This window comes from Balaenoptera borealis (assembly GCF_965194805.1).
Source record: "Balaenoptera borealis genome assembly, chromosome: X".
Taxonomy (NCBI): domain Eukaryota; kingdom Metazoa; phylum Chordata; class Mammalia; order Artiodactyla; family Balaenopteridae; genus Balaenoptera; species Balaenoptera borealis.
This window is the reverse complement of record NC_138881.1, coordinates 125,904,016-125,930,656: the sequence shown is the minus strand read 5'-3', so window position 1 is coordinate 125,930,656 and position 26,641 is coordinate 125,904,016. Positions and strand designations below refer to the sequence as shown.

At 39.0% G+C, this 26,641-nt stretch overlaps 1 protein-coding gene and 1 long non-coding RNA gene across 3 annotated transcripts in view; one reads left to right on the top strand and one right to left on the bottom strand.

Moving 5' to 3' along the window:
* Positions 1–26,641, top strand: part of LOC309620123 — a 424,602-nt gene that overhangs the window by 272,858 nt on the left and 125,103 nt on the right. The gene's annotated exons all lie outside the window — the stretch shown is intronic.
* PASD1 (PAS domain containing repressor 1) overlaps positions 1–26,641 on the bottom strand; it is a 182,213-nt gene that overhangs the window by 69,916 nt on the left and 85,656 nt on the right. The window contains exons 7-10 of one of the 2 annotated variants that reach the window (XM_082376108.1): positions 9,758–9,813; positions 8,668–8,822; positions 5,220–5,308; positions 2,988–3,077 (exon numbers count right to left, since the gene is read on the bottom strand). In XM_082376108.1, coding sequence (XP_082232234.1) covers positions 2,988–3,077; positions 5,220–5,308; positions 8,668–8,822; positions 9,758–9,789 — 366 coding nt within the window. In that variant the 5' untranslated portion in view covers positions 9,790–9,813. Of the gene's footprint in view, positions 1–2,987; positions 3,078–5,219; positions 5,309–8,667; positions 8,823–9,757; positions 13,305–26,641 lie in introns of those variants that run through there. The other variant, XM_082376109.1, reaches the window with a different exon arrangement.

The following is a 26,641-nucleotide window of genomic DNA, read 5'->3' as shown; positions in this document are numbered from 1 at the left end:
TAAAAACTCAATCCTGAGAAACTCTTTCCATGATGAAATCTGTATTTTAAAATTTTATTTTGTTTAAAAATTTTAAAAGAGAACAATTATATGTTTTTTTGAGGGGGTGATGAAGTAGAGTGACTAGGAAGGCAGGCTGCTAAGACAGAGGGTCGTGAATACAAGTAACTACAAGTTACTACTACCAGTGACTACAAGTTTTTCCAAAGGAAAAACCATCAATGACATCAATGATTGGGAAAATGTGGTGCCAGATTTCAGACATAAGTTTAATACCACGATGATGATGGTATCAGCCATCATTTCAGTCATGGTGTGTTTTATAACATCGTAACTTGGACTCCTCCCATCTTTTTGTCACACCCCTATCCAATCCATCTGCAAAACTTATTTCACCTACAAAACACTGACTACTTCCACATCCACCTTAATGCAATCCATCACCATCTATTGCCTGGACTATTGTAATAGCTTTCCAAGTGACTCCACACTTCCATGCCTACCCCCATAGCCTGTTCTTAATACAAGAGCCAGAGCGATCCTGATAAAACAAGTTCACATCATTTCCTGCATCTGCTCCAAATAGCGTCCTCCCATCTCAGAGGAAAAGGCAAATGGCCCTAAACAAGGTGGACCTCTGTTACTGCTCTGACCCCATCACCTCCTACAACTTTACTTTTTTACTCACAGCACTCCCGTCCCAGTGGCCTCTTTACCATAGCTTTTCACACCAAGTAGACTCCTGCCTTAGTGACTTCTCACTTGCGTTTGCTTCTACTTGAAACACGCTTATCTGCATGACTCACATACTCACTCCATTCAAGTATCTGTCTAAATGTCACCTGATCAGTGACACTAACCACACCATTTGTAATATCCCACCTCCGGTCACTCTCTAAGCAATACTGTCCCCTATTGACAGATGAGAAACTAAAGCTCATGTCGTTAGTGAGTGAGAGTTAAATTTTAATCTCCAGATTATTTGACTCCAAAGACCAAGTTCTTTCCACCTCACCATCCTATTGGCTTAGAGTTGCCCAACAGACAGAGGTTCCTTGATTTTTAATGAAACTGTAGATTCCTGGAGCCAGGCAGATACTCTAGAAATGGTTTGGTTTCCATATAAATATAAGATGGGTGACTTATAAAATGAAATTTTTAATCAAAGCCTGGGAAAAATTGCATGTTGTTAAAAATTACAAGTTAGGATTTAATGAGGAAAAGTGTGAAATTGTGCCTCAGGTATAGACCTTTTCAACCCTGTTTTAAAAGAATATATAAATTCATTCCCATTTAATGTTTACGTACAGATGTATCAATAATAGTTATAGCTTTATTTTTAAGTACACCAGTCTCAGGTTATCAAGTCCATGGTTTAAGATTAACAGTTCAAACCCATGTCCCAGACACCTTTACCTTAGGGTGACTGTGTGTGTGTGTCTGTGTGTATGTGTGTCTGTGTGTTACTTCAAATGTTGAAGGGTGAAAGAGTCTCTTAAGAGTGAAAACTCTGAACCAAAATACATAAAGAATCAAGGAAAATGATATAACTAACACCATTGCTGTGAAAAATCTTCATGTGAGGATCCTCAGGGAAAAGTCACCAGTCTCAGTCAATGGCCAATTTGGTTTAAGTAATGTCAAATACCTCGAGAACTTGGGTAGCTTTCTGGTCTTCGCTATAACAAAATTTAATGTGTAATGGATTATACTCCTACATTCTTTCTTTTAATGTGCATTTAATAAGACCATTCTCCTATGATATAACTCCTCTGGGGTCCAATGCAACGAATATCTCTAATATTTGCATTTTATTCAGCTGTTTAGGTATTCTATAAATATAAGCTGAATTTGGAAATCTAAACTGCTTTCTAAAAGAAAGGAAGAGAATGAGAAATAAAGAAATGGACCTTAGTATCTTTAAATTAAAAGAAAAGAGCAGAAAAGCTCTCTGAGTGTCTAAGTGGGCCATAGAACATGCCGGCTGGAACAGCATAACTAGTGGGATAAGCTCCTAATCCTCTTCTAACTTAACTAAATAATAATTTAACAAAACTTCTATTCATTTACATGTTTCAAACTTGAGTGCTATAGATCTGTGGGTCAAGTTCTTAAGACAACTCTGTAGAGTGAGAAATATGCAGTGAAAGCAACAATCCAGATGCGTTTAACACAACCAGCCAAGTGACAGAGATTCAGGAGTGGTGGTGGTGGATGTAGTCTACACAGCCCCTCTTCACACACAGGCATGCGTGCAATATGAAGGTATGCAGTACTTTCATGTTTAAGTGATATATCTGGTAGGTGTCCAGCCTGAAGATCCAGAAAAATTTTAGGAAGTCATATATTCTAAGTCAATGGTGCTAGGAAGATATAGAAAGCTCTCCTGAGAGGGATATAGTGACACCAAAGGGCTCAGGAATGAGTGACTAATTTGAACATCAGAGACTCTGACTATAACTCATGTGTAGGTCTCTCCAGCAATATTTACAACATTGCTAAATTAGGCAATCATTTCTAATTTTTTTCCAAATGAGATCAGGGTTTGTTCTTCAATATAAGGAAACAAAAAGCAAATCAGACCTGGAGATGGATGTCATGAGCCAGCATGACCAGATCATGACATTCATTGTTTAATCAGTATGTGGTGGACTCAAGAAATGTACAAAATCAAACACATCCATCTTGTGAGGGCTGTCTTGCAAAGCAGTCACCTTGGGGATTATCCCCTGAGTCTTCTTTGGAGCTCTCCTTCAGGGGCAGTTTACAAACCATACACCAACGCACACACACCGTTTCATTACCTTATATCAGTGTTTGTTTTTATAGCTTTAAAACTGAAACCAATGGAGAGGACAGTAAAACAGGTGCACGTTTTGACAACATTGAGAATGTCTTCTCTGATGAGTTATATGCTGCTGAAAACAAATAATCAACCCCTAAACGACAAAGCGAATGATCCTTTCCCAAAAGCTGGGAGAACTTACTGGTAAATGGCCAAGGAGAGAAGAGATGTTGTCAGCCACGAAAATTATCACTCCATCTGTGCTCAGTATTATCATAAAGCCATCTAATGACTAATGAAGAGAGAATAATAATGTAATTAAATAGTGGAACAATAATAAAATGATAGCTTTATTTCTAAATGCATAAATAATTATAATCACACACTGAAAGTGTATTGTGGTCCTTAAATATCAATAAAGCAGGCACAGACTTAATTAAAATTCCATTATTCTGCCTCCTACACAGAATCTACTTAACCTTAAGCATGAGATGTTTATCAAATGATGTGTCATTTAGACAAACAAATTTCAACGTATACCCAATTAACACAAAACTCTCCAACACAAGCTACGAAGATTCATTTCCGTGTGTAGGTTGTTTCATATTTAATTCAAAATTAATTTTAAAAACTGTAAGAATATTTTGGAGGGCATTTTCGTTTGTGGTTAGTTTAGTCATCTATTTATAAATATGGGTATTGCCATCACTTCCCTGCTATATAATGGATTAGATATCCAGACAAATGCCTCCTGGTAGAGAATACCTAAAATGATGATTAAAATATATTAAAACTTATATTTCAAAACAGGGCCAAGCTTATGGTAAAGTAAGGGAAACGATCTGACATCAGAAATGAGTAGAACATGAGAATTCAGAGGTAAGGGGATATCGGAGCTTGCATATGCCTTGGGAATATCTACACAACACTGATGGCATAGAGCTGGGGGGACAGAAAGCAAAGCTTGGGCCCGCACAAGGTCGGGGGTGAAATCAGAGACTCCTGCATAAAGCCAGGCCTCCCAAAGGGTAACACTCTCAGCAGACAAAATAGAAAGATCTTATCCAGCAAAGGAAGCCAGGGGATTCACAACCTGCCCATCCTGCCTCAGCTTCCACTCAGACTAGAAAAGGAAAAGAAAAACGAGTGTCATCTGGGAATTACAAACAGAAGCCTACACTCGCACAGATTCGGAGCTGGAATTCACAAACTACCTGTGTAGCCCTCAACACTCCAAGCCTATTATTTACTTTCACATGGTCCTGACCCCAGATATCTAGTAAAAAGGAATTGAAATCATCTCTAGAGAATGATTTTAAAGCCCTCAAAGAATTCATGCAGATAAATTCCCAAATAGCATGAGATTGTAATGAATGATTAACAAACAGGAAAAAATGAAACATCATGAACAAGAGGCAGTATAAATAATAAAATGCAGAATCAGATTTTAAATGTGCAGATACTGGAAATATCAGGGATAGACTATAAAATAAGCATGCTTAATATGCTTAAATAAATTTTAAAAGGGTATTGAAAATATAATGAAGGAGCAAGAGACTCATAACTGACTAGGCAGATGTGAAAAATAATCAAACAAAATGTCTAGAAATAATATCATCAAAATAAAAACTCAGTATGTAGGTTAAATAGCAAGTTAGAACATAGCTGGAAAGACAATTTTTGAACTGGAAGACAGAGCTGAAGAAGTGACTCAGACTGCAACACAAGGAGACAAAGGGATGGAAAATAAGAGAAATTAAATGACACAGAGAAGAGAGTGAAAAAGTGAATTAGACATTTCACACATGTCCACTTTATTCTCATGACAACTCTGTGAAACAGAGATATTTTACAGAGAAAGAAATCAAAGCTCAAAGATAGTAATTCTCTCAAGGATGCATAACGAGTAAGTGACAAAGGCACAATTCATATCCCTGTCTGTCTGACTCAAAAGACCATGGTCATTTGGGCTTTAGTTTGTGGCCTTTGAACTCAGTGAAACCTACCAGTTCCTTTGGAGATAGAAACCATGAACATGTTTCCTCATGTCACTGAGGAAAAAAATAAGGACTTAAAAGCCTTATTCAGTAGAGTCTAGCAACCTGTGTTGAATGACTCTACCAGATAATTACTTAACTTGCCACTAAACTATAGAAAGAGTTGTTCATTTTTGTTGTCACTCAAGATCAGTGGGTTCACTTGGCATAAGAAGCATCTGGGCAGCGTGTTAGACATGCAGGCTCCTGGCCCTACCAGGATTGCGATTCCGATTCAGACAGTTTAAGGTGTGTCCCAGGAACCTGCATTTTTACCAAGCTCCCTAGGTAATTCTGAATGCATGGTCTCCTAGCCACACTTTGAAAAACCACTATTCTTTACCTTCTATTGCACGTACTCTACATATGAAGTAATCAAAGAACAAACTCCCTCTTACTTGTAGCATCATCTGGTTGAAATCTTCATAGCTATGAAGTGATGGAATCCAATTAGATTTCTCTCTAGAGGCTTCTGGATTGACTTTGTCTTTTTAGAAAAAGGAAGAAAGGATAAAAAACTGTCACATTAAAATGATTAGCTTATGGGTATTAGATTTTTCAAAGTTATAATTAATTTTATGGAAAAGACTCTCATGAGAAAATGCTGAGTGCTAATGAAGGATCTGAAGTAGACTAACTAATTGCTTATAAATTATCATAAACAAAGAAGTGTTCAGAATTGAAAAAGACCTTGACGATCATCCACCTGAATTTCTACTGATTTACATGATGACCTAACAACATTATGATTTTCAACCCCCAATTCTTTCCTTTTCTTGACTTCTTTAAGTCTTCTGAATTCTATCAAAACCCAGTATTCATAATATACCAGATAAGGTGCAGGCTATGTCGAATGCTCTAGGTGTATTCAGACATCTAAAATCTCCTCAATCCCTGGCTAAAATAAGGAATTCCATGATTTAGTTTCATCGAATTAAGCTTTAGCAAGGGCCCTTAACTAGAAAATCTTTAAGCCATTATCTTGTAACTCTCCAAAGCTGCTGACACTGTTCTCTCACACATCCTTCTCCATTCTTCAGTGTTTTCTGGTTTTCCCAATGAGCAGTGTTCCGGCTCCTGTGCTCATTCAGAGACTTTGCTATCAACATCTTCCCCTCTCCACCTCCCCCAATCCCACCCACTCCCCTAACTTCACTAACTCAGGGACCTCACTAACACAACCCTCCAGCCTCCAGTTATTTTAATGTATGTCAATAAACGTTCGTTTCTTCTCCTCACAAAAATGTTAGAGACCCATAAACCTTTGCTCCCTATTCAAAATGTTAAATCCTTTGACAAGGACAGCTCTGACAGCAGCACTTGCTTTCCTGGTGGGTAGGAGTCTCAGATCCTTTTCTATGAGTAGATGTGGATAACAAGGGGGCCAAGCATGAGTAGAAGAGCTCCAGAACCCTCACTCAAGAGGGAATGAGAAGAGGGTGTATAACTACATGGGGAGTAGAAATAACATGAAAAATAAACCATGCCAATTGCACAACTGCCTCAAAATCAGTTTTCCTGACCACTGTCCCAGCCTGGAAACTCAATTCTGGTCACAAATTCTCAAACTCGGGAAACAACCCATGCCACTCTCCCATGGCTGATTTCTGAGGTTATTTCCCCATTGACTTTCAGCTCCACCTAGTGACTTTCATCTCCTATACTCCCTACAAAGAAATAAAAAAGACAGAAGAGAGACCATATGTTGCCAGGAAATAAAGCCAATGTATTTTATAAAGCAACCATAAAGTGCTTTTCTACGTTACTATTACCCATGAACATGTTCTTGTTTCGTTTCTAGGGTGGGCACCATATCCAATTCTTCACTAAAACCCCAGTGTACAGCATAGTACTTAACTCACAATAGGGACTTGGTAATTCTTGTTACGCTGAACCTCATTCATTCATTTATTTAACTAACATTTACTGGGCTCCTACTATGTAACTTTTAGAGGCTGAGGATAGAGCACAAACAAGACAAATAAGGTGACTGTGATTTTGTATCTTACAGACTAGTGGGGGAGACAGATAGACAACCAACACAGAGACCACGGAACTGATCATTTCATATATCTTTAAGCACAATAATTTCGACAGGGTGCTCAGGGAAAGCCTTGCTGAGAAGGTGAGGAATGACAGGAAGAGAGCCATGTGAAAACCTGGGAGCAAAGAAAACATCTCAGGCAGAGGAAGCAGTAAGTACAAAGGGAGACAGGAGGTCAAAGGGGCTACTGTAGGGTGACCAAGGGATAGAGCAGTAGGAAATGAAGTCTGAGAGACGGGCAGGACCAGATTATGTAGGGTACATGGTAAGGAGTTGGCATTATTCTGAGTGGAACAGGAAGTGCTTTTAAGCAGGAGAGTGACGTATGTTTTAAAAGATCACTATGGTTGTTTGTGAAAAATAGGTCAAATTGGGGAACAAGAGTGGAAGCAAGGGGGTCTCGCTGGAAAGCTTCTCTGAAAGGAACAGATGATGATGGCCTGGATTAGGTTGGTACACCAAGGCTATGGAAACGGGCAAAGTGAATGGATTTGAGATATATTTTAGAGGTAAAGCCAAAAGAATTTGCTGATGGATTGGTTGAGGGGGTGGAGGACACAAGAATGACATCTAGATTTTTATCTTGAGCAGCTAGAAGAATGGTGGTACCTGTTACTGAAATTGGGAGAACCAAGGCTGGGGGTGTGAGAGGCAATGGAGTGGAGAGGAATCAAGAGGTCCAGAATGGCCATGTTAACTTTCCTGTTAGATATCCAAGCAAAGAAGTCGCAGAGGAAACTCTCTTGCTGATTTAATAATGAGTATGATTCTCAAGTATGGAGCTCAGGGAGGAGGTCAGGGCTGCAGATAGATTTTAAAAAGTGGGGGGCATTGACATCCAGGTAGCCCTTCGAATTAAGGGGCTGGAAAATGAGTGTAGCTATTGAAGAGAAAAGGTCCTAGGACTGAGCCCTGGGGCACATCAATGATTAGAAGTTGAAGAGGGAAATAGGGGATGAAAGAAAAAAAGAGAGAGAGAGAGAGAGAGAGAGAGAGAGAGAGAGAGAGAGAGAGAGAGAAGGAATGGCCAATGAGTTAGGAGAGAAACCAGAATCAAGTTATCCAGTTATCCTGGAAGCCAAGAGAAAAATGCTTCAAGAAGGAGGGAGTGGTCACCTGTCCAATGTTTTTGAAATATCAGGAAAGATGAGGACAGTTAAGGGACCAAAGAATTCAGCAATGTGGAGGCCACTGCTATTCCTGACAAAAGTAGTTGTCCTGGACTGGTGGGAGCTCCAGCCTCAGTGAAGTGGGTTGAGGAAAGAATGGGGCATGAGAAAGTGGACACAGGGTCTATACAATCACTTCAAGAAGCTTTGCTGTGAAGAGAGCACAGAAATAAGGCAACAGCTGAAGGTATCATCTGGTCAAGAAAATATTTTTTTAGGTAAGAGCTCTTTACAGCACGGTTACATGCTATGGGTATAACCTGCTCAGATGTTTTGAGTTAAATCTACTTAAATATTACAGGTACTGTTTGACACCCTTGGGGCCCTGTTTCCCTTAGCAAAATTTATCATATGCCTTCAAGTGCCTAAGATACAAAAATTTGCATTGTTATTGCCCAGAACACTTCTACTAATTCTCATTTCCTTTTTCTACTTTTGCATGAACCTCAATAATATTTTCAGCATCGACTATAACAAACTTATGAATGGAGAGAAAATAAATAGCCATGTATCAGAAGGTGCCTCAGGAGATCATCTCGTCATTAATCCCTCCCAGAGATGTTTGAGGTAAACAGAGAGACCCAGCTGTCTCAACCACATCTATAAGGATGGGTTGGGGTGCTCAGTTCCGACCTCCCTTCTTCTGTGAAAGGGCAGCAGCACTCTGCGATGCTTTAGCTTTGCCTGCTTTTGTAGGATAACCGTGACTTTGCAGCAGAGCACGCAGTCTTGTGAATAAGGTACTGGTGTGGTCCTTCGCTTTATCTTCAGATGCATCAGGTGCAGCCCTAATTGACAAAAAACAATCAAGGTTATTAATAATAAGGGTAGGGCTGGGAATTCAGATGATGGATAATGGATGGGGAGAAATAAGAAGAGAGAAAGGGAGATGTTAATGTCAACATCTGAGCAAAAATCTGGTCCCTTGATAACTCATAGAGCAACAAAAACTGTCAATATTAAAATAAGGAAATGAAAGCCAATCTCATCTCCCTCAGACTGTGAGGCCCTTGAGGGTATCTGTCTCCATGTCTCCCATACCAAAGCCCACACAGTGTCTGGCACAGTGGCCTATGAATTATATAAAATAAATCCAAAATAATTTGAATGTGATGGTGGGTCTTTGTTCCACCATATATTCTTACCTGCTTTTTCAAGAGTCCTTCTGATTAAATACAATTGTTTCTAAATGATCTATAATTATTCAAGAGGCTCTCTAAAAGTCAATGCTCCTTCTCAGAGAGAAGGCTGAGCAATGAAATGCTAATTGAGATTTTAAAAAAACACAGACCATTCTGAAAAATTCTGACCAAAACTTTTTGATCAGTAGACTGGAATTTACTTTAGATTCTCGAACTGGAAAAATAAGGTAATTTATCTTCTCAAATGTAAATGAATTTCAACTCTAGGCAAGCCAAGGCCGCCAAACAGGTTTCTCAACCGATCAGGGACTATAAACCATTTATTCAGTGTCAGCTCTAGGCAGCCACTGTGCAAGGCATGGAGGACACAGTTTGATGAGGGAGGCTGTCAGGACATAGGTAGTGTACAAAGTATTATAATAGAGTTGGGGCTGGGGTTATGGAACACCCACCAGAGAGATCAGATTTCCCTGAGTGAGTCAGGTTTCCCCGAGGAAGGAGAATTTTGCTAGATGTGAAATAGGAACGGAGGGCAGGGGAGAGGGCTTTGACGGAAATATAAGTCAGTTAGGAATTCATACCTCTTCTCTTTTTTTCCCCCATCCTCATCCATTATTCGGTGATGTAACAAAGAATTCTGAAATCAAGGTGGAGCCACATTTCATTAAGAAATCAGTCTATGATGAATCACATAAAGCAATGACTAATCAAAATACTCAATTGCATAGCACCTTTCCCTCAAGGAATGCCTACTTCTTTTAAAGATAGAATTTCACTAAGTACCAATAACCTTCTCATACGTTATGTAGATGTTGAAGACTTGCTTTATTGAGTGATCCCCGATGAATGTCTGTCACAATAACATTACAAATGAATATATTTGAAAAAGTTACAAAAACACTCTGTGAAGCTACATAACTTAATCCCAAAGTCAAGTATTTGTAGGTTTAATTGCATACCCTTAGATTCCTTTAACTTCCACTGATTTCAAGAACACAGCGAAACAAAGACAGATGTACATTGAAAGCTTCAGATCTAGCTACAATATCATGTCACAATAGACAAAAATCTGCATTTATCGTTGATATCACAGAAATCCTCGGCATATAAAAATGACCTTGAAATCACCACAGTCCTCTCCTTTGAACTGTATAATTAGACCCACACATCACCTCAAGGTCAAAACCTCAAGATAGAAGCCAATGACATTCAAATACATGTGTGTTAAATAAGAAGGAACCCTTAAAATATAGCAAACATCTTTAAATGCTCTCAAGGAAGTAAGAGAAAGCTCAGGGGTCAAACACTGGGAAGATCCTGAGAACAAGCTGGTTAGTACACCAACCTGTGATGCTGTGGGGATGGGGAAGCATAGCTATGCATCAAGGGAGCTTGGGCATTAAATGCCCTCTTTGGTGAAGGAGAATCCAAGCAGGGAATTGAAACTAAAACTTACCACCCCCTCCCTAGGTATAGTCCAGACTCCCAGAGGCTACAATTTCATTTAAAGAATTGTCCCACCAACAAAGGAAGAAAACAAGGAACTTTGTCTGCCTCAGCATATTCTCGGGGTGGGAAAAAATGGGGTGTTATTAGACTGGGTAAACCTCAGGGTTCCAGGAGAAGCAACGACAAACCCATTCCGGAGAGAGACTCTCTAAAGCCAGGTTCCACAGAATTTCCACAGATAAGGCACCAGCTGAAGATGAGCTCACCATCCAAAATTAGAAAATACATAAGAAAACAATCTACCAAGGGAGAAATTAGGAGTTTGGGATTAACATATATGCATTACTATATATAAAATAGATAGCCAAAAGGGACCTACTATATAGCACAGGGAACTATACTCAATATTTTGGAATAACCTATAAGGAAAATGAATCTGAAAAGAATATATATATATATATATATATAGATAGATAGATATATAGATAAACTGAGTCACTTTGTTGTACACCTGAAACTAACACAACATTGTAAATCAACCATACTTCAATAAAAAATAAAATAAAATAAAGAAAGAAACCAATCTACCATATGCTAGAATGAGGACACACACATATACTCCCTTCCCCTCCAGCAGTATGAGACCTCCAAGAACTTCAGATAATTAAAATATCTGAAAGCCATTATAAAATAATTGTTTAAAAATATTTAAAACAAAATAGATGGTACTGAAAATATGGGAAAAGACCAGGTAGACGTAAAAAAGAATAAAAAAGAAATTCTGTAAAGACATGTTCAATGAAATTAATTTCAAAAGGATGGATAAAGCAATATATTAAGACAAACCAGATGAGAAAATTAGTCAGTGGAATACAGATATGAGGAAATTTACCATATTGCCTTTACAGAGAGATAATGAAATGGAAAATATGAAACAAGAGGTTATGAAACATGAAGGACAGAATAGAAAGGCCTAATATATCTAATAGGAGTTCCATATGAAAAGACTAGCAAGAACGGGAGACAGGCAGTAAAGAGCCAATAGCTGAAATTTTTCCAGAATGTAAAATGCGACCCAATTTGGATAAACTAAAATAAAACCACATTTAGAAACATCATAGTAAAATTTCAGAACACAAAAGACAGACAGCTAGGCCATTCTAGGCAATAAAACAGATCAATACCAAAGAATAGTATCATACAGACCATCTGCTCTGGCCCTAATTCAATTGCATTAGAAATCAAGAATAAAAAGATAATATAAAATGCTCTACACTTGAATACTTAAAACAATAGCAATGACAACAACATTTCCTAAATAGCTTTAGAAATCAGAAAATATTCAGAACTGAAGATCTTCAAGAATACTACATATTAAAACCTCTAAAATGCACCTAAAGCAGTACCAAGGAATTTATACGCATAAATGCTTATCAGAAAATAAAAATAAAAGTAAATGAGCTAAACAGTCATCAAAACAAATTGTAAAAATAAGGGTAAAGCTAAAGAAAGGAGAAGCCAGGAAATAATAAACACAGGACCAAAAAAATGACGCAATAAAAAATAAAGATATAATAGATTTTTAAAATCTGTTTCTAAAATAAAATTTTCAAAAAACATTGTTATAACCAGATCAAGAAATAAGGGAGAAGATACATTTTGGAATGAAAAATGCATACCTATGAATAAAAGAGATGGTAAAAGCAGTATTATCAACTCTGTGCCCACACATTTGAAAACAGAGACAGAATGGAGTATTTCCTAGAAACAAATGAATTTTACCCAAACCTATTTAATAATACAAAGAAAATTTGAATAAATCCTATAAACGTAAAGAAATTCAGTAATTAAAAAATTTATACACAGAATTACAACCTAACCAAACCCAAACAAAATAGCCCCGATGTTTTCACAGATGGATGCTTCCAAATATTTAAATAACAGGTATCTCCTATTACATGCAAATTATGCCAGAAACCAGATAAAGAGGGAAGCCACCCACCCAACTCATTTTACAATGCTAGTATATTCTTTATACCAAACCAGAAAAGGGAAACTTCAGAAGGGAAAATGTTATAAGCCAATTTTATTTGTGATTCATATTCAAAATTCTAAATAAAATTATCAAACCCAAATCAGCATAGTATTTAAAAATTTGGGCTAATTCCAGAAGTACCAGGATAATTTCACATTAGAAAAAATATAATTCAACATATCAGACAAAAAGAATGTGATCACCTCAGTACATGCAGAAAATGCATTTGATATAATTCAACATACATATATGACTTTAAAAAATATTCTTAACAGATTAGGTATAGACAGGAACTTTCTTAACCCAGTAAAGGGAATCAACTAAAAACATACTTAAAGGTGAAACATTAAAGATTTCTTTACATTCAGGAAAAAAACAACAACAGTGGTTGCTAAAATATTTAATATATAGTGCTGAAGGTACTAACGAATGCATTAATATAAAAAAAAATAAAGTGAATTACTCTTGGAAAGGAAAAATAAAACTGTCCTCAGTCATGAATACTATAATTATCTACATAGAAAATCCAAGAGATTCTGCAATTTACTAGAAATAATTAAATAGTTCAGCAAGGTTACTGTATACAAGAAAAATACTTAAAAATTAATTTTGTTTCTATATACTGGCAACCAAAATTAGAAAATTTTTTTTTTTTTTTAAATTTATTTGTGTGTGTTGGGTCTTCGTTTCTGTGCGAGGGCTTTCTCTAGTTGCGGCAAGCGGGGGCCACTCTTCATCGCGGTGCGCGGGCCTCTCATTATCGCGGCCTCTCTTGTTGCGGAGCACGGGCTCCAGACGCGCAGGCTCAGTAATTGTGTCTCACGGGCCCAGTTGCTCCGCGGCATGTGGGATCTTCCCAGACCAGGGCTCAAACCCGTGTCCCCTGCATTGGCAGGCAGATTCTCAACCACTGCGCCACCAGGGAATCCAGAAAATATTTTTAAAGATACAATAACAACCAAAATTTATAGGGACTACTGCTTATGGCCATGAAATAACTGATATGGGACTAGTCTTCTTACCATGAACAACTAGGAAACTGGACAAATCATAAGAAATACCTATTTGTATACACTGTACAGTAGGCAGCTCAAGACTGTGATCACTGAGATAAGAACAAAGATGAGAGCAGCCCTACCTAAAGTTACATCCAGACCATGGTTCAGGGAGCAGAATCCTAAGCAGAGCACAGCAGTCTCACTAAAATTAGGAGACAGAAATAAGAGTTCAGGAAAGCCAAGATGGAGGGAATTTGTGGAGTGGAATACCAGAAAGAAAGAACCTGTGGGGGTGGGGGGTGGGGTAGAATCCTCCAGAAATCTGAATACACATTCTCTTGAATCTTTGGCTGAATACTAAGCTTGCCTGTGCAAGGTGACACTCTACAAGACCAGTCAAAGAAATAACTACCAGGAACAAATACAATAAATTCAAAACTAAATAACAATCACAGCTTACACATGGCTGGAAGTCATTTGAGTTTCATCCAGCAGAGTGTAGGAAAAAGAGTGAAAAAATTAACAGAGCTTTGGTATGGGGTTATATCAGGCAATCTAAAATATATGTAACTAGATTCCCAGAAGGGGCAAGAAAAATAATATTTGAATAATGGCCAATCTTTTTCCCATACTGGATGAAAAATATAAACTCATATATTCAAGCTCAATGAATCCAAGAAAATAAACACAATGAAAAACTTACCAAGGCACATCATAAACAAATTGCTGAAAATCAATTACAAAGAGAAAATCTTAAAAGCAAACAGAAATAAAAGATACATTTGATACAGAGTAGGGAAGAATGTCCTCTGTCTGACTTCTCATCAGAATAACCCAAGCCAAAAGAAAATTAAACATCTTTAAAGTTCTGGGGGCAGAGATCAACCCAGAATTCTATATCCAGCAAAAATATACCCTTCAAAGAAACTGAAGGTAAAATAAAGACATCTTCAGATGAACAAAATCTGGAATAAGCCAAGGCCAGCATACTAGCACTACCAGAAATGTTAAGGAAGGACTTTGGGTAGAAGGAAAAGGATGCCAGATAGAAACTCAGATCTGTACAAAGAAATGAAAAGCACTGGAAATAATATATATGTTAATAAAAATAAAATTTTTAGGGCTTCCCTGGTGGCGCAGTGGTTGAGGGTCTGCCTGCCAATGCAGGGGACACAGGTTCGAGCCCTGGTCTGGGAGGATCCCACATGCCGCGGAGCAACTGGGCCCGTGAGCCACAACTACTGAGCCTGCACGTCTGGAGCCTGTGCTCCACAACAAGAGAGGCCGCGACAGTGAGAGGCCCGCCCACCGCGATGAAGAGTGGCCCCCACTTGCCACAACTAGAGAAAGCCCTCGCACAGAAATGAAGACCCAACACGGCCAAATATAAATAAATTAATTAATTTAAAAAAAATAGTTTAAAAATAAAATTTTTAATCTTTAATTTCTTTAAAAGATAACTGAAATAAAAGCAAAAACTCTAAGCTTTATAATACATGTAGACATCAAACCTATGACAATAATAACATAGAAAACAGGAGGGTGGAAAACAAAAATCTCCTGTTGCAAGGTTCTTACATTATACATGAAGTGGCACAATATTAATTCACAGCAGACAGTAATAAATTAAAGATGTATACTATAAACTGCCTAGAGCAACAAATAAAACTCACCTGAGATATAGATTATAAATCAAAAGAGATAAAATGGAATACTAAATTACTCACTTCATCCAAAAAAAAGCAGAAAAAGACAAAGAAAACAAAGATCAAATGGGACAAACAGAACATATAGCAAGATGGTAGATTTAATACTCACCATATTAATAATTATATTAACTGTCAGTGGACTAAAGGCACAAATGTAAAGCCTAGGATTGTTAAAACTGGGTATAAAAGTAAGACCAAACTATCTTGTCTACAGGATACTCATTTTAATTATAAAGACCCAGATGGCTTGCAAGTAAAAGAATAGAAACATATATGCTATGTAACCCTAATGATGTAAAGCTTGAGTGGCTAATTAGTATCAAAGACTCCATGTAAGGAATGGTCCTAGAGAAAAAGATTGACTGACTCCTTTATCATTTTCATAATGATAAAGGAGTCAATCAAGAAGACAAAACAATCCAAAATAGGTATACACCTAATTATAAAGTTTCAAAATGAAGTAAGAACTGAAAGAAGAAATAAACAAACCCACAATTACAGCTGGTGAGTTCACTCTCCTCTATCAGTAATCAGTAGAACAAGTAAACAGAAAATAAGTAAGGATATTGAAGACTTACTATAGTGCCAACAAACTTGGCCCCATTTGTTAACAGAATACTACACCCAGCAACCGTAAAACACACATTTTTCCATTCAATTTGTAACAGAAATAGTGATTCAAAATGTGCTGGGCCATAAGACCAGTTTTAGTAAATTTAAAGCATTAAAATCATACAGATTATGTTCTCTGATGAAAACAATTAAATTACAAATCAATAGTAGGGCTTCCCTGGTGGTGCAGTGGTTGAGAATCTGCCTGCCAATGCAGGGGACACAGGTTTGATCCCTGGTCTGGGAAGATCCCACATGCCGCGGAGCAACTAAGCCCATGTGCCACAATACTGAGCCTGTGCTCTAGAGCCTGCAAGCCACAACTACTGAGCCTGCGTGCTGCAACTACTGAAGCCCATGCACCTAGACCCTGCGCTCTGCAACAACAGAAGCCACCACAATAAGAAGCCCGTGCACCGCAACGAAGAGTAGCCCCCGTTCACCACAACTAAAGAAAGCCCGCGTGCAGCAACGAAGACCCAATGCAGCCAAAAATAAATAAATAAAATAAATATTTATAAAAACAAACAAAAAAAGGAAATCAATGATAAATAAATAAATCTCTGGAAAACCCCCAAATATTTGGAAATTAAATAATATACTTCTAAATCATTTCTGAGTCAAAGAAGAAACCTTTGGAAAAGGTTTAAACAAAGAAAATTAGACAATATTTCTAACTGAATGATAATATTAACTTTTAATTCCCCAAACTTCAATAATCTAATTGTAATGTATTAAATTGCATTATGCATATTTATGGTGTCATATATTTCCATCAAGAAAAGTCAAATCTATATAATTGCTCAAATCACTTTTTCATGTTCTAAAATTACATTTGTTTCTTCATATAGAAAAGAAACTATATAGTGCTTAGTAGTTAATTTAACAAAAATGTGCAAAATTATTTCACAGAAAATAATGTCTTTATTGATGAATATAAAAGAAGATCTAAATGAATGGAAAGGTAGGTCATATCCCTGGACAGAAGTCCCAATATCGTAAATTTATCAGATCTCCCCAACTAATCTACAGATTAACGTAACTGATCAAAACTCAGTAGATATTTTGCTTTGGGTTTGGTTTTCTATATAACTTCAAAAGTTAATTACAAAATTCCCATGGAAAGCAAAAAGTCAGAAATATCCACAATAATTTTGAAGAACAACAATGTACAAGGATGTGCTCTACTAGACATCAATGCTTCTTGTAAAGCTATAAAGTGCTTAGGTAAATGGATAATGGTGCAAAGCATAAGTAGAGAAAAATGGGACAGAAGAGACCCATTAGGAACAGATCGATGCATAAGTTGAAATTTGATTTGTGACAAAAGAAGCATTATAATTTTGAAATTTCTACCATGGAGTGTGTGTGTGTGTGTGTGTTTTAATATAGTCCTTTCTGTATACTGAGGCAACAAAATTTGTTTGCAAGCTATTTAAATACAAGTCATGCCTTATATGTCTTTGCTATTTCCAACAGCACCCAGCTCTACACAGAGAAGACACGCAAAACACACCATTAAATTCTCCTGCCAGAATCTCCAAATAAATTCTCAGATCATATAAAGTATAAGGGGCAGGATTTGATACTGGCTCCACCATTGATTAGGCAAGTTAAACTAAGTTTCAATCTCCTTGTTTGGAAAACGGGGATAATAATAGTACTCACTTTCATAGGCTTGTTGTAAAGGTTAAATGAGCATGTAAATTACTTTGGCATGGTGGTAAATGCTGAGTACTAAATAAATGTTAATCATTATTTTTAAAAAGCCCACACCACTAAATATCTGATGACTTTCCTTATCCATTGGACAGGGTCAGCACAGACACCTGTTAATTACTGGCCTGTTTCACTCAGTAATTCATTCTAAAACAAAGACTTAAAAACTTACACGGTGGCAGCGGGGGCGGTGGCAGGGGCGGGGGAGGGGGGGGGGGAAACATACAAAGACTGAAAAAAGAATATAGTTAACCAAAAGTTCTCAGGCCAAAAGTAGCCAGCCTTCCTATGCAAAGTAACAATTATGTCATTCAGAATAGCAGAGTGTGAGTGCCTTTTTCCAAAATCAATGGGAAATAACCTAAAATCTCATCAAATTTTATTACTAAAGTATAATATAAAGGTCAAAATTCAAGCAGGTCATGCTTGCAAAGATTTCTTCTTTTGGGAAGGCAAGGCACTTTCAATTTTCTGGTGTGTGTGTGTGTGTACATGCACATACACACATATTTTTAGTTCACAAGAAAGCACACTGAATAGATGGGTTATGATTAGCTCTCTGTGGTTGAGAATCACTTATGCAGATACTTTCTAGTGTGACAATTATGATGGCATAGGTTCAATGTTCTGTTGGGATAAAATTCACAGTCAAAGGAATCTTCACTCAGTTTCTCAGTCTCAGTACCTGCCAGAACCAAATTAACATACTCACAGTTCGGGCTCTGTGGCAGTATTCATCTCTGGATACAAGTGACTTGCTGATCAAATCTGGGCTTCTGCTGCTAATGCTCTTGAAAACATATTGCAGGGGCCATGTCTGGGGCCTATGTGACACACATAACATGTGCCATCGTCTCCCAGTACAAATAGTTCAGGACTAAATGACACTAAAAGTTTAATCCTGAATTAGAATCAAAGTGAACACATCCTGAGAACAATTGCAGGACTCAGCTAGTCCCCGTGTGTTCAAGCTTCCATCATCCCTGGACTGCTTTAAAGAGCCTCAGAGTTGCTACACTCTGCAGCTGCCAAAGCAGAGAAAACGGGCTAACAAGCAACAGAGTAGCAAGAGCATGATTTTCTCTGGGTGCAAACCTAGGGGAGCAGAAAGCCTTGGAACAAAGACTACAACACTGTAATGTAAGGAATTTACTTACATATCTCAGGGTTGATGACTTTTCCAACAAATTCTCCCCCAATTCAGATAGATACAGGAACTCAGCCACCTTTGCCTGTTCTGCTTGAGGATTTATACATTTGAATTTTAATGAAGTTCCGTGTGAAATATCTACACTTGTTGCATTCTGCAATTTGAAATAGAGTAACATTTGCCCAGGACTAGGAGTCCAAGCTCTCTTTATCCTTCCTCCCAAGATTACATTTCTTATTTCATGGAAAGTCTCAGCATTTGTGACACTCCCCAGTAGATTTTTCGTATTTTTTTAAATCAATGCAGAGTCCACTGGAAAGCATGTTTGTGAAGAATTTGCATTATGAAAAAATAATTGTTATAGTATTAGCTGGAAAAGATAACAATATTTTATATACTATATCAGCCCAATCATTTAAAGCATGATATACGAATGAAGAAATAAAATACTGTGTATAAACGGGACTAGGGGGCAAAAACATTCAGAGGTGTCTTTGGGTGATGGAACTTTGGGAGGTTAAAACTTTTTTTTGCATGTTTAAAGTTTGCTCTAATTAGTATGTGTGGCATTCAAAATTAAGAAACACCTCTCAAAAATAATATGAGAGCCAGTATTGAACAGTGAAGAGTCTGGGCTTTGGAATCAACTGGACCTGGGTTCAAATTCCAATTCTACCTCTTTATAACTGTGTGACCTTTGGTGAGTTCCTTAACCTTTATGAGTCTCGAGTATCTCAACTGTAAAATCTGGATTATAATACTTACATGTCAAGGTTTTTATAAGAATTAAGTTGATATATATATAAAGTGGCACATGGTAGCCACTCAGTAAGTTGTAGCTTTAATTAGAGGTATTAGCAGCAGTATAAAATCTACAGGACTGGGACTTCCCTGGTGGTCCAGTGGTTAAGACTTCCACTACAGGGGGCACAGGTTCGATCCTGGTCGGGGAAAAAAAGAAAGAAATCTAAAGGACTGTGAAGAAGTTCCATTCTTCTCAGAGAGGGAAGCAATGGCAAAAAATTAGCAATACAGAGAAGTTTCTTGATGCCACTTGTTGGAGCAAGAAGGAGAGAACCTTGAGATCAAGCTGGGTAAATCTAACATGTCATGGACAAGTCGTGTCTCAGGTCTGGGTATAGAGTCAGGGCATCAGGACACCTAATGGATGTCCTCATCATCAGCGATGTGAGGTGGAAGAGCCTGACTCTGTAGTGGTACTGAGCTGCACAGAAGCCTCATTTCCTCCAGCAGTGTGCAGCTGCCCATCTGTAGGAATGGAGGGGGGGATGAACAGATTGACCCTTGCTCGGAGTTTTTCTGGGCACCAAGGAGGACAAGAGGCACTAAGGATATTGGCCAGAAAACGTACTTGAAGTCTTGGACCATAATGTAAAGGTTAATTAAGTAAAGAAATTGTGGGCAGGGATGGGGGACATTCACTGAGGAAAAAGGACAGCAGTCAAGTGGCTGGAATGAATTAGAAGTGGGAGAAGAGCAAGGGTACTAAACGTTATCACAGAAAGGGCAATGGAAGAAGAGGAGGTTAGGGGCATCACTGGGGAGAATCCAGCGGAAAATGTCACCAGTGGTTCTGGTAATACCAAATGCAATCATGAAAAATATTGTTTTTCACGGAGAGAGAGAGAGAGCAAGAGAGCGAGCACATCTTCACCTTTCCACACCCCCGAAGGGGCTGAAGTTAACTAGTAAGTGCCCTGTCACCAAGGAAAAACTGCCCTCTCTGCGGGGCTGCCTGAATCCCAGGCAGTCGCTGGGAGGCCTCGTGAGCTAGTCAAGCAGATTTAGTTCTGTTTCAGCAGCAGCCAGAACTGCACTGAGCTTCCTCCACCCAGCCCCCTGCCAGTCTGTCAGTCAGCTCAGCCAGCCTGACAGAGACAAGGAAGCCCCTGTGGCCTCCTCCACACAATAATGGCCAGAAAGTGTTTGGCTCGAGTAAACATCATTTTAAATGTTTATATGGAATTTTAAAGAAAACCAGAGAGGGCCTGAAGAAAAGCAGAATATAGGGGTGAATGCATCTTTGGCTATTACTGTGGTTACAACATTTGTTTATTTTCAAGTAAAAAGCTCAAAGTATTTAAAATGACATTGTAGAAGACAATCACGCCATGTATTTGGAGTTATAAAACTTGCTGTGCATCATCAGGGATCAACTCTATCTTTATACAGAGAGACACACACGTTTTTCTATAAACAATTGCTCCAAAAAAGGGGTCTTTAAAATCTCAGTAGGACGCTGGCTTATTTTTTTTTAAGTTTATAGGGAAAAAATGCATGATGGCATGCTTCATCAATTTGAAGTCATCTACTCTCACTCATATAAGGTTTATTAAAGATATTTAATCAGCAAGGAAGGATGGCATATTTACAATTCTTATGTAGACAGTAATGATGTTAAATGTGTATGGCATAAATATATCAACTAAGTCAGTGGGATTTTCCAATTTATTTTCAATCAAGACTTTCTTCAAAAATAACAACTCTGGAGGAGCTTCAAGATGGCGGAAGAGTAAGACGTGGAGATCACCTTCCTTGCCACAAACACATCAGAAATACATCTACATGTGGAACAACTCCTACAGAACACCCACTGAACGCTGGCAGAAGAACTCAGACCTCCCAAAAGGCAAGAAACTCCCCACGTACCTGGGTAGGGCAAAAGAAAAAAGAAAAAACAGAGACAAACAATAGGGACGGGACCTGCACCAGTGGGAGGGAGCTGTGAAGGAGGAAAGGTTTCCACGCACTAGGAAGCCCCTTCGCGGGCGGAGACTGCGGGTGGCGGGGGGGGTGGTAAGCTTCGGAGCCACGGAGGAGAGCACAGCCACAGGGGTGCGGAGGGCAAAGCAGAGAGATTCCCGCATGGAGGATAGGTGCCAACCAGCACTCACCAGCCCGAGAGGCTTGTCTGCTCAGCCGCCGGGGCGGGCGGGGCTGGGAGCTGAGTCTCGGGCTTCGGTCGGATCACAGGGAGAGGACTGGGGTTGGCGGCGTGAACACAGCCTGAAGGGGTTAGTGCACCACAGCTAGCCGGGAGGGAGTCCGGGAAAAAGTCTGCAGCTGCCGAAGAGGCAAGAGACTTTTTCTTGCCTCTTTGTTTCCTGGTGTGCGAGGAGAGGGGATTAAGAGCACCGCTTAAAGGAGCTCCAGAGATGGGCACGAGCCGCGGCTATCAGTGCGGACCCCAGAGACGGGCATGGGACGCTAAGGCTGCTGCTGCAGCCACCAAGAAGCCTGTGTGCGAGCACAGGTCACTCTCCACACCGCCCCTCCTGGGAGCCGGTGCAGCCCGCCACTGCCAGGGTCCCGTGATCCGGGGACAACTCCCCCGGGAGAACGCACGGTGCGCCTCAGGCTGGTGCAACGTCACGACGCCTCTGCCGCCGCAGGCTCGCCCCGCATCCGTGTCCCTCCCTCCCCCGGGCCTGGGTGAGCCAGAGCCCCCGAAGCAGCTGCTCCTTTAACCCCGTTCTGTCTGAGCGAAGAACAGACGCCCTCAGGCGACCTACACGCAGAGGCGGGGCCAAATCCAAAGCTGAACCCCGGGAGCTGTGCGAACAAAGAAGAGAAAGGGAAATCATTCCCAGCAGCCTCAGGAGCAGCGGATTAAATCTCCACAATCAACTTGATATACGCTGCATGTGTGGATTACCTGAATAGACAACGAATCATCCCACGTTGAGCAGGTGGACTTTGGGAGCAGGATATATTAATTTCTCCCCTTTTCCTTTTTTTGTGAGTGTGTATGTGTATGCTTCCGTGTGAGATTTTGTCTGTATAGCTTTGCTTTAACCATTTGTCCTAGGGTTCTGTCTGTCTGGGTTTTTTTGTTTGTTTGTTGTTTTTGTTTTGTTTTTTGGTTTTTTTAGTATAGATTTTAGTGCTTGTTATCATTTGTGGATTTGTTTTTTGGTTTGGTTGCTCTCCTCTTTCTTTCTTTCTTTTTTGTTATTACTTTTTAATTTTTTTTAATAATTATTTTTTATTTTAATTATTTTATTTTATCTTCTTCTTTCTTTCTTTTTTTCTCCCTTTTACACTGAGCCATGTGGATGACAGGCTCTAGGTGCTCCAGCCAGGCATCAGGGCTGTGCCTCTTGAGGTGGGAGAGCCAAGTTCAGGACACTGGCCCACAAGAGACCTCCCAGCTCCACGTAATATCAAACGGAGAAAATCTCCCAGAGATCTCCATCTCAACGCCAAGACCCAGCTCCACTCAACGACCAGCAAGCTCCAGTGCTGGACACCCTATGCCAAACAACTAGCAAGACAGGAACACAACCCCACCCATTAGCAGAGAGGCTGCCTAAAATCATAATAAGGTCACAGACACCCCAAAACATACCACCAGTCGTGGACCTGCCCACCAGAAAGACAAGATCCAGCCTCATCCACCAGAACACAGGTACTAGTCTCCTCCATCAGGAAGCCTACACAACCCGCTGAACCAACCTTAGCCACTGGTGCCAGACACCAAAAACAAAGGGAACTACAAACCTGCAGCCTGCAAAAAGGAGACCCCAAACACAGTAAGTTAAGCAAAATGAGAAGACAAGAGAAACACACAGCAGATGAAGGAGCAAGGCAAAAACCCACCAGACCTAACAAATGAAGAGGAAATAGGCAGTCTACCTGAAAAAGAATTCAGAATAATGATAGTAAAGATGATCCAATATCTTGGAAATAGAATGGAGAAAATACAAGAAAGGTTTAACAAGGACCTAGAAGAACTAAAGAGCAAACAAACAGTGATGAACAACACAATAAATGAAATTTAAAATTCTCTAGAGGGGATCAATAGCAGAATAATTGAGTCAGAAGAACGGATAAGTGACCTGGAAGATAAAAGAGTGGGAATGACTACTGCAGAGCAGAATAAAGAAAAAAGAAAGAAAAGAATTGAGGACAGTCTCAGAGACCTCTGGGACAACATTAAATGCACCAACATTCGAATTATAGGGGTCGCAGAAGAAAAGAGAAAAAGAAAGGGACTGAGAAAATATTTGAAGAGATTATACTTGAAAACTTCTCTAATATGGGAAAGGAAATAGTTAATCAAGTCCAGGAAGCACAGAGAGTCCCATACAGGATAAATCCAAGGAGAAACACGCCAAGACACATATTAATCAAACTATCAAAAATTAAATACAAAGAAAAAATATTAAAAGCAGCAAGGGAAAAACAACAAATAACACACAAGGGAATCCCCATAAGGTTAACAGCTGATCTTTCAGCAGAAACTCTGCAAGCCAGAAGGGAGTGGCAAGACATATTTAAAGTGATGAGAGGGAAGAACCTACAACCAAGATTACTCTACCCAGCAAGGATCTCATTCAGATTTGATGGAGAAAGTAAAACCTTTATAGTCAAGCTAAAACTAAGAGAATACAGCACCACCAAACCAGCTTTACAACAAATGCTAAAGGAACTTTTTTAGGCAGGAAACACAAGCGAAGGAAAAGACCTACAATAACAAATCCAAAACAATTAAGAAAATGGTAATAGGAACATACATATTGATAATTACCTTAAATGTAAACGGATTAAATGCTCCAACCAAAAGACATAGACTGGCTGAATGGATACAAAAACAAGACCCATATATATGCTGTCTAAAAGAGACCCACTTCAGACCTAGAGACACATACTGACTGAAAGTGAGGGGATGGAAAAAGATATTCCATGCAAATGGAAATCAAAAGAAAGCTGGAGTAGCAATTCTCATATGAGACAAAATAGACTTTAAAACAAAGACTATTACAAGAGACAAAGAAAGACACTACATAATGATTAAGGGATCAATCTAAGAAGAAGATGTAACAATTGTAAATATTTATGCACCCAACATAGGAGTACCTCAATACATAAGGCAAATACTAACAGCCATAAAAGGGGAAATCGACAGTAACACAAAAATAGTAGGGGACTTTAACACCCCACTTTCACCAATGGACAGATCATCCAAAATGAAAATAAATAAGGTAACACAAGCTTTAAATGATACATTAAACAAGATGGACTTAATTGATATTTATAGTACATTCCATCCAAAAACAACAGAATACACATTCTTCTCAAGTGCTCATGGAACACTCTCCAGGACTGATCATATCTTGGGTCACAAATCAAGCCTTGGTAAATTTAAGAAAATTGAAATCGTACCAAGTATCTTTTCCGACCACAACGCTATGAGACTAGATATCAATTACAGGGAAAAATCTGTAAAAAATACAAACACACGGAGGCTAAACAATACACTACTTAATAACCAAGAGATCACTGAAAAAATCAAAGAGGAAATCAAAAAATACCTAGAAACAAATGACAATGAAAACACGATGACCCAAAACCTGTGGGATGCAGCAAAAGCAGTTCTAAGAGGGAAGTTTGTAGCAATACAATTCTACCTTAAGAAACAAGAAAGACCTCAATAAACAACCTAACCTTACACTTAAAGCAACTAGAGAAAGAAGAACAACAAAAAAAACCCCAAAGTTAGCAGAAGGAAAGAAATCATAAAGAGCAGAGCAGAAATAAATGTAAAAGAAATGAAGGAAACGATAGCAAAGTTCAATAAAACTAAAAGCTGGTTCTTTGAGAAGATAAACAAAATTGATAAACCATTAGCCAGACTCATCAAGAAAAAAAGGGAGAAGACTCAAATCAGTAGAATTAGAAATGAAAAAGGAGAAGTAAACAACTGACACTGCAGAAATACAAAGATTCCAACAAACAAAAGCCCAGGACCAGATGGCTTCACAGGTGAATTTTATCAAACATTTAGAGAAGAGCTAACACCTATCCTTCTCAAACTCTTCCAAACTATAGCAGAGGGAGGAACACCCCCAAACTCATTCTACGAGGCCACCATCACCCTGATACCAAAACCAGACAAAGATGTCACAAAGAAACAAAACTACAGGCCAATATCACTGATGAACACAGATGCAAAAATCCTCAACAAAATACTAGCAAACAGAATCCAACAGCACATTAAAAGGATCATACACCATGATCAAGTGGGGTTTATCCCAGGAATGCAAGGATTCTTCAATATACGCAGATCAATCAATGTGATACACCATATTAACAAATTGAAGAATAAAAACCATATGATCATCTCAATAGATGCAGAGAAAGCTTTTGACAAAATTCAACACCCATTTATGATAAAAACCCTCCAGAAAGTAGGCATAGAGGGAACCTACCTCAACATAATAAAGCCCATATACAACAAACCCACAGTAAACATCATTCTCAATGGTGAAAAACTGAAAGCATTTCCTCTAAGATCAGCTTTTAACGCCAAGGCCTGTCTCTCTGGATTCAAACCTCTGATGTACCATTTACTAGCTGGGTGATCTTGGGCTTCCTTCCTGTGCCTCGTTTTCCTGAGAAACTGAGATGATAACATTAGGGCAGACCTCATAGAAATGTTGTGAGAATCAAATAAGTTGCTTACTGCAGAGATCAGGGCCTCTCCATCAGTCTGGGATAGCAGAGGACCCAGGGGAGGGCTTTAGGAGGAGGAAGAGGATTAGGTTGGTGTAGGATCATGCTGTCCGAGAGGTGAGGATGGACTGGAGGGGAGTAAGAGTGGAGACGGACAAGGGGGAAGTGGTTGCAGAGCTTGAGATGAAAGGGCCTGAACTTGAGGTGTGGCGTGGAGGATCGGCAGGAGCAGGCAATCATGAGAGACTACTACAAGCAACTCTATGCCAATAAAATGGACAGCCTGGAAGAAATGGACAAATTCTTAGAAATGCACA